The 9,000-nt window shown below is 57.1% G+C and overlaps 1 protein-coding gene across 1 annotated transcript in view; it reads right to left on the bottom strand.

Moving 5' to 3' along the window:
- Positions 1 to 281: 281 nt before the first annotated feature.
- Positions 282 to 9,000, bottom strand: part of PRRX2 (paired related homeobox 2) — a 42,729-nt gene continuing 34,010 nt past the window's right edge. Inside the window, exons 2-4 of the mRNA XM_045082575.1 lie at positions 2,238 to 2,425; positions 1,420 to 1,598; positions 282 to 765 (exon numbers count right to left, since the gene is read on the bottom strand). Of these exons, the coding sequence (XP_044938510.1) occupies positions 630 to 765; positions 1,420 to 1,598; positions 2,238 to 2,425 (503 nt within the window). The 3' untranslated portion in view covers positions 282 to 629. The remainder of the gene's footprint in view (positions 766 to 1,419; positions 1,599 to 2,237; positions 2,426 to 9,000) is intronic.

The raw sequence follows: 9,000 nt of genomic DNA, 5'->3' as shown, positions 1-9,000 counted from the left end.
TCTGCCCAGAGTCACACAGCAGGGTTTCTCCCAAACGCCTAGGTGCTCACTGGGGTCCAGGGCAGGCCTCTGTCCTCCTATCCGACTCCCGACCCATGGGGCTCTGCTGGATGTTGGATTCATTCGTGAGAAGGCTCAGACAGGAGGGCATCTGGCTTTGGCATGGTGGCTGGTCTGAGCTGGGCCCAGGGTAGGCCTCATGAGGGCTGCAGGCCAGAGCAGGGCCCCAGAAGGCCATCCACTCAATTGCTTAGCTGACCTTACCTGCCTTCCCTCAAACTTTTTGGGGCTTAAAGTTTTTTTCTTTTTTTTCTTTATTTCTTAAAGAAAAACGCTTTTCGGTTTTAATACACAAAATAAATGTAGTCCTTGGTGGGCTCCTTCTCCATCTCTGGCCCAACCCCTCCAAAGGTCATGGGCCAAGGTCTCCCACGGCTGTAGACAAAGGGCTCCCAGCATCTCAGCAATCTCAGCAGCCTCTTGGGCCCAGCAGTCTGGACTGGAGAGAGGGGCCAGGAGAGCCCAATCAGCCTGCCCTGGAGACAGCGGACAGGAGAAGGCCACTTTCATGTCTGCCGTCTTGGCTGCTGTTAGACCAGGGAGGCAGCGGGGTCCTGGGGGGTCGGTCATCAGTTCACCGTGGGCACCTGGCTGTGGTGCAGGCTGAACTCCTTGGCCTTGAGACGGAGGCTGGCGATACTGTTGGCCATGTTGACTCCTTGGGTCGCAGGGCCTGGGCCTCCAGGGCTGTAGGGTGGCACCGTGCTAGGGGGGACAGAAGGCACAAGTACATGTGGCTCTGACCACTTCCGGCTGCCAGGCCTGGACCCCAGCCTGTGGTCCTTCTGCCTCGCCTCCTTCCTTGCCTCTCCTGGGAAGCCTTCCCCCCAGGGGCCGGGCATGGCTGGGGTTGTAGGCTCTGGGGAGGAGTCAGAAACAAGCACAGACCCCACCCGACACGGAGCAGCCTCCCTGGGTCCTGCTCACCCTCAGTGCCCCCCCCCCCCCCCCCAGGGCCAGGCGCACAGCAGGATGGGGGAGGAGGGAACACACACCTGCTCAGAAGGATGCCTCTGGGTGGGTCTCCCTAGGTAAGGACAGGGCGGGAGAGCTGGCCACCATGGGCATCATAGGGATTCTGACCCCACGGGCCCACCTGCTGGATCTTGCCTCGCACAAGACCAGGGCCCCAGCAGAGCGCCTCACACAAGCACTCGTGTGCACACGTCCTCACAATCATGCGACTCTCGCACACACACCTACACTCATGAGCACACACACACTGGCCCACGCACTACTCCGCAGACCCGGGCTTCAGCAGCGCCTGGGCACCGATCATAACTTGTGCCAATCCTGGGAGGGGGCGGGGACTCCTAGGGCTCCGCCCCCTCCTGGCCGGTCGGGGGTTCCTGCTCTCACCTGTAGGGGGACGAGGCTGTCCAGGAAAGATAATCGGGACTCAGGGCGGTGGGCCGGGGAGCCACGGGCTGCTCGATGGCGGCCTCCTGGCTGTAGGACTTGAGCAGGGAGGCGGAGCGGTTGGCCAGCATGGCCCTCTCGTTTCGGCGGAACTTGGCCCGGCGGTTCTGAAACCAGACCTGGGGGGCAGGGGAGGGGGGTTGAACCGCGTGCAGCAGGCGGCAAAGGGGACCCACGTCCTTTTGGATGCAGTGCGTGCCCGCTCTGTCACCAGCTGTGGGCTGGCAGCTTCCCCTGTCTGGGCCTCGGTTTCCTCATCTGTAAGACGGGAATGACTCTACCGCGGAGTACGTGAGCGTGGGACAAAGGGCGAGGGAACGCACGGAGGAACGAGGGCACGAGCACTTCGCTGCTACAAGGTTTTAACTGGAGAGGGGCGTGCTGAGCACTGGGCCCAGAGCTGGCACAGAGCGGCCCTTAACACTTTAACGCGACTTTTTTATTTATCAAAACCTTTCACACCAGGCACTGCTCTAAGTAAGCGCTTGGCAAATCTGTTAACTCCTTTAATTCTCCTAAGAACCCTATAAAAGAGACCCACGTGGTCCTCACTTTCCAGGAAGGCACCTTGAACGCAGAGAGGTTAAGTAACCTGCTCAAGGCCACACCGCTGGTAAGGGGCAGGGCTTGGATTTGAACTTGAGTCCTCCCAGCCTCGGATGGACTCCCCTCCACAGAGGCTCCGGAGCCCCGAGGGAGAGGTGGCTGCGTGCTCCCATGGCGGGCTCCCTGTCCCCCGCCAGGTGCGCACTGCTCACCTGCACACGCGCCTCGCTGAGGTTGACGCGCCGGGCCAGCTCCTCGCGCACGAAGGCGTCGGGGTAGTGCGTGCGCTCGAACACGCGCTCCAGAGCCTGCAGCTGGCTGCTGTTGAACGTGGTGCGGTTCCGCCGCTGCTTCTTCTTCCGCTTGGCGGCACTCCCGCGCCCCGGGCTGGGACATTCACCTGCGGAGGGGCCAAGGGTCAGCAGGTGGGTGGGTGGCCCACCCAGGGGGTCACGACTCGGGTATTAGCTTGGCACTTTGCACTGTGTGCTCTCCTCGCGTCTCCCCCACTGCCGGATGGACGGTCCGGCCCCGAGAGCAGGAGCAGATCCCTGGAGTTCACACCTTCCTTTATCCAGACATATTAACTGAGAAGCTACTGTGTGGTAGGGGCTGTGCCGGGTATTGGAAAGAGCTGGAGCAGACAGGGAGGTGGCCCCAGAATAAGAGGCCCAGTGATGTGGGACCAAGGGAACACCAGGGTGCAGGAGGATACTCAGCTCTGGCCAGCTATGGGGAGACAATCAGGGAAGGCTCCTCAGAGGAGGTGGTGCTTGAAATGGGTTTTGATGGATGTACAGGAATTTCCCAATCAGATCAGAGGGAGGGAGAAAAGGCATTAGAGGCAATGCACAAGAGGTGGGAATGACCAGGGGGTGAACAGCCATTATGGCCACATTTCCATTTTATTGAGGGGCGGAACTGGACTTGACTGTTTTCCCACAAGGGCCCAGTTCATTGTCCCCTCCTCCAGGGAGCCCTCCTGACCACCCGAGATCCCCTGCTACACTCAACCCCCCAACACACACACACCACCACCAAACTCAGCACTTCCTTGTGCCTCTGATTTTATTAAAAATGTATATTTTAATAACCAAGTAATGTCACTGCTTGTCACAGTAACAGATTCAGATACCAGAGAAGGGTCAGCAGTAAAACAAAACACTCCCCTCTCCCCAGCTCCACCCCCCACGCTTTACGAGATGACAAATGTACATTTTAAAAAATTTACAAGCATGAGATCATGCTGAACACCCCGGTGCTTCAACTTGCCCGTTCCTCGATAATATTCCAGACACCATTCTGCCTTGGCACAGCAAACATAACCCTCCTTCTGTGGATTGCTCCCCCCACACTCTATCTTCTCTCATGTTCCCTCCTTCCTCCTGGCGGAACTTATTTTTTATTTTTATTTTTTAAGATTTTATTTATTTATCCAAGAGTGGGAGAGGGAGAGAAAGAGAAAGAGAAAAAGAGAGAGAGAGAGATCACTAGCACGGGGGAGAGTCAGAGGGAGAAGCAGACTCCTGGCTGAGCAGGGGCCCCGACTCGGGATTCGATCCGGGGACCCTGGGATCATGAGCTGAGCTGAAGGCAGACGCTTAACCGACTGAGCCACCCAGGCGCCCAGGAACTTATTTTTTTAAAGCAGCTTTTTTTTCCTTCCAGCAGGGATCCCTCCATGTAGTGCACAGAAATCATCCACACTCCCCAAGCACTGGGCTGGAGGACTGCTATGGTTTATCCCCCTGGAGCCCTATTGACAGGCACCTGGCGCATTTCCAGTCTTTTGCCACTAAAAGAATGCCACGACGAAGAACCACATGCAGACATGATTTTCTATTTTTTGCCAGCGCATGTTTGGGACAGATTCCTAGAAGTGCGATTGCTGGGCCAGTGAGAAAAATGCTAGAGGTGGCCGGAGTCCCCCATAAGGCTTCCCACCAGCGGTGTACGGGAAGGCCTGTTTTGCTCAGTTTGGACCACGGAACATACTGTCAACCTTTTGGAGTTAAGTCCACATCTTGTATTTTTGCTTTCCCAGTTACACGTTCCCTTAACATGCACAATGCTGGGTATTCGCTCTCCCAAGCTTCTAGAACATTCCAGGCCCACGATGAATATCACTCAATCCCTGTTTTCAAAGATGCTCCCACATTAGCAGGATTTATTGACTCTCGAGCAACCAACGGATTGGATTTGAGGATGAAGCTTTCCATGAGACTGGGGGATACTGATTGTGGGAGGCGAAGGTGGTCCTGCACAGGGCAGTGCCTGGGAAAAGGTGACCGGACAGCTGGGTTCGGATGGCTAGTTCTCAGTGGAGGACAATCTTGCCTCTAGGGGACACCTGACAGTGTCTGGAGACATTTCTTTTTTCTTTCTTGGGAGGTGCTACGGGGGTTGAACGGGTAGAGGCTTGGGTCGCTGATACACAGGGCAAGGACACGCCTGCCCACCAAAGAATTATCTCGTTCACCGTGCTCATGGCACTGGTCTAGCAGGACGTTCAGGACGGTTGCAAACGCAGGAGTCACATGTGGGGGCGGGGGGGGGTGGTGGCCAGGAACACGAGTGGCCCCAAGGGAGCCACCTCGTCCCCTGGCCGGGCTCCAGCCTTCTCTCCTCACCCCTCTCCTCCAAGAAAAGGCGAAGATGGATGAGAATGTCTGGTGCCTGCGAATGTCTCTCTGCCCCACATCCCTGTCCCCTGGAGCGGCAAGAAAGCTAAACCAAAGACAACAAGGGCCCACGAGCTGAAAACTGGGTGGCAATCAATAGCCCGAAAGCAGGACGGAAGTTTCTGGAACACCAGCCATCCCAGACACGATTTCCGCCCCCCTCCAGGCAACGCTGTTTGGGCACACACCCAACGCAGGAGGCATTTCAGCCAAAAAAGGAGACTTTTTCGAGAAGTTTCTGAGCAATTCAAAACGGAGGGTGTTTAAATGAAGACCATTTTGCAGCCTTGGCCCCGCCAATTGGGCGCCGGAAGAAACTCGGCTCTTTCACCAGTTAAACTGTGTGGTTACTTGGAGCCGAAACGCTCACGCGAAGGCATTTAGCGCCGGGCCCCCCGACAACCCCAGCTGGTCTCCTTGTGGGTCTGGGGTCCGCTGTCTCCGGGGTCACATCAAGGCAGCACCAGGGCTGGGACAAGGCTCGGCAAAAGCTGGTTCGGCCCACGAGTGGTGCCAAGCGTCGCCCCTGCTGCTACCCACCGAATCTCTGCCCCCGCCCTAGGAGGTGTTACCCCACTGCACACACGGGGAAACTGAGGCCAAGGCTGTCCCTCTGGGTTGGAATTCCTGCTGGTCAGAAGGCTCCGCCAGCCCCAGCAGTGGGGGGGTCTCCTCCCTCGCCCACCTTGCTCCTAGGGAAGGTGACACAGGGGTCTGTCGCCATCTCAGTCCTGGCTCTAGGAGGCAGGGTCACGGCACCTCACTGGTGTGGGGATGCCCCTGGATCTCCAGCCTGGCCTGGCGGGCGGGGAGGGGCGGGGGAAGACATAAGTATGTCTGTCCATCCGTCCATCGGCACCGCTTTGTTCCAAAGGAAGAGCTCCCCTCTGGGAGCTGGGAGGGACAATGGCTTGCCCGAGGTCCCATGAAGGTCCTAGGAGGAGCAGAGTTTAACTCAGTGCAGTGCCCAGAGCAGAGGATTTGCTCCATAAACGGTCACTGTCCTTAGCATTGTTGTTTCTGTGCAAGCGGCTCCATGCCCGAGGTCAAGGGTGTTTTCCCCAGGGCCCTTTGGTCCCAGCTGCAGGCAGAGGCTGAGAAGCCGCTGAGGTTGAGGACACCTCAAACAGTATCCTGCAGGCGACCCAGGACTCGAACCCACAGGCTGGCCTCTGCTTCCCAGCGGATGTGCTGGATATTTGTGACCTGAAGCTCCCGCGTCCCCTTCTGAGACGCCTATCGAGGCAGGCGTGTGTGTCCCCCAGGGAGGGGGCTCCGCGCGGGGACGTCCAAGCACTTGGAAAAGAAAGAAATACTCACTAAGCCTCCAGCCAGCGATTGCTGGGGCCCCGGCTCTTTCCAAGTCAGGCTGTGCCCCAAATCTCCTTTTGTTCAGTAAAAGTCCCACTTTTCTCCGGGGTTCAAAATTAAGCCCAAACCCGCCTGTGTTTACACAGGCTGCCCTGATGCCATGGCCATTGCCATTACAGGGCTGGATTGGGGGAGAGAGAGAGACACGTCTTCGGAAAGGGGTGGGGGGGAGGCCTGCTATGCTCTCTCTCCCTTAAAACCAAATTACTTCGTCCCCGATTACATTACGATACAAAAAAAAAAAAATGACTTGTGCACAGTTTTCTGCCATTAAATTATTTCACACGTACCATTTATTTGGCTGAATGCGGGCCAAAGACATTTAAAAACCCTGCTCTCGGCCAACTGATCGAGCGTTCCTGGCTCCTCTCCCCTGCACCCAGGGTTTTTCTTATTCCGTGTAATTTAAGGGTCTAAACAGTCTGGAGGGAATTAACTGCAAATTCTTCCTAAGACAAATAAACCCTGCCTCTTCGTTCTGCCTTTCTCAAGCTGTTGAGAGACGCTCTCTGTTTGTTTTTGCTTCAAAAAGTCAGTTTGCGCCTGACCCCGGGGCCGTGGCGAGCTCCAACCCAAATAAATAACTTTTATTAATTAGCATTTATTCTGACCAAATAAGCAGCCCCTCTCCCCCCTTCCAATGTGATCTCTGCCAACACGTTCACAAAAATAAACAGCGGGTCCCCAGGACCTTGATGTGGATTTAACAAATTAACACCGGGGCCTTCGTCAGAGGAGCTGGGAGCGGCAGAAATATTTACAGCCAGGGAAGTCTGAGGAAGGAAGTGGAGGTGGAGGGCCCGGAGGGGCCTGCAAAGGCTTTGGCCCCCACTCCCAGGTCTCCTGGAAGAGATGAGGGTTCCTTGGAAGGACCCCTGGTTCTCCTTTGTCGGGCTCCAGCAGAAATGCTGCAAACTGCCCTGAGCTGCCACGGAGCGCCACTAGGAGGCGCTGAGGGTAATCGCGTGCCTCCTTGAGGGAGAAGGGAAAGGCCAGACTGCCCAGTGGTTACGGAGGAAGGACCCCCACCACCCCATTCCCACCCCCGCTCCCCCCACCCCCGCCCGCGCCCCCGGCCCCAGGCATCTAACTGAAAAATGGGAACAGCAAGGAACTCCTCATTAACCCTACACGGGGGCTCTTGGCCTGATTTTACAGATAAGGAAACTGAGGCTCCCAGGGTTAAGGAACATGCCAAAGCCGTATCTGACTAAGAAAGGCCGGTGCTAGGGCGCCTGGGTGGCTCAGTGGGTGAAAGCCTCTGCCTTCGGCTCAGGTCATAATCTCAGGGTCCTGGGATCGAGCCCCGCATCGGGCTCTCTGCTCAGCAGGGAGCCTGCTTCCTCCTCTCTCTCTCTGCCCACTTATGATATCTGTCTAATAATAAATAAAACTTAAAAAAAAAAAAAAAAAAGGCCGGTGCTGGGATTTGAACCTGCAGGTGGGCACAGAGTCCAGGCTCCTAGCCCCGCTTGGTGTGGGGCAGCCGTTCCTCCTGTAGGGGTATTTCTGAGGGTCTCTCCAGGGGCTTAGGGTCGATGATACACCCAGGAGGAGGGGGCCTGAAGTCCGCAGAGGTGTTTCCGGAGCTGGGTGGGGTGCACGTGCTGGAGCTCCCCGGCACACAAGCTAGGGCCTGGAGTAGCATGCAGGAGGGAAAGGCGTGCAGCCTGTGAGCTCTTCCAGGGCAGGGCCAGGGTCAGGCACGGCCCTGAGTCAGGCCAGCAACGTTAGAAGGAAGAAAGGAAGGAGTGACAGGAGGAAGGAGGAGAGGCATGTCCCTGGAGCCCTTCCCGAGGCGGCCAGCCCCACTCCAGCCAGGCTCCCAAGCGAGGGATGCAAGAGGTGGTTTCATGTCCAGCCAAGCTGGCCTTGGTCCCGGGCACTGAGCGACCAGGCCTAAGGCACCAAGGAGGGGCTCAGGTCCTCTGGGGAGATCACACAGGCAGACTTCCGAGCATCACCTCCCTGGAGGCCCCGCACAGTCTCAAGAGGGGAAGCCAGGGCTGTCTCTGATCTAGAGAGAAGACAGGGAGAAGCCCAGAGAGGGGCCAGGACCTGCCCAGGGGCACACAGCAAAGAAAGCCCACCCTCCTGGCCCGTTCTTTTTTGGATACATCCCTGGTAGCCAGTTGCCAGAGAAGGGAAAGAGGAGGTAGCCCCAGCCCCCAGCCCAGCCCTGGACATGGTGAACACAACAGAAGGTTGGAGCCTTTCTCTAGAAGGCCTTTCTGGCTCTACCCACCGGATGGGCCCAGTCCTCGGGAGGGCTCGGGGCTGCCGTCCTGGGTGTGCGGCCTCTTTAAGGTCGGTACTCACACTGGACATACACACCTCTCACTTGTGGACCCCTGTGCAAACCGCTCCTGGGCTCGCGGCCCCTCCTCTCTCCTTCCCTGACTCACCTCATGTCTCAGCAGAATGTCACCTCCTTCAGGAAGCCATCCCAGACCCCCTGTTGTAGCTGTGTCACACTGTAAATGTGGGGTCATGGGTGCAACAGGGCCTGGAACTTACTATTTTTTTTTGTCCCTCTGGAACTCATCACAGGGCCTGGCTTAAGGTAAAACTTCACAAAATCCCTGGTGGTCTAGTGGCTAGGATTCGGCGCTTTCACAAATATTTTTTGGGTGTTGAGTAAATGAATGAGTGAACAGTCTGGGACTCTCGTGCCCAGACTCCTCTCCCTGCCCCCAGGCCAGTGACCAGTGACAAGGGGGCCAAAGCAGGCTTGGGCTTACCATGGAGTCTGGAGGAGACTGGGGGAGGCTCCCAAAGATCCCCTAGAAACCTCAGCAGAGTCCTAGAGGTACAGCTGCCATGCATCTAGGTCTCTCTGGGGTCTGGAGACAGCTGCCATGCATCTAGGTCTCTCTGGGGTCTGGAGCCTGTCCCTTCTATGCAAAAAGGCCACGGTGTGCTG

This window comes from Mustela putorius, unplaced genomic scaffold, assembly GCF_011764305.1.
Source record: "Mustela putorius furo isolate JIRA1106 unplaced genomic scaffold, ASM1176430v1.1 tig00000596_pilon_pilon_pilon, whole genome shotgun sequence".
Lineage (NCBI taxonomy): Eukaryota > Metazoa > Chordata > Mammalia > Carnivora > Mustelidae > Mustela > Mustela putorius.
Note: the sequence above shows the minus strand (reverse complement) of the source record. Positions and strands in the feature narration are given on the sequence as shown.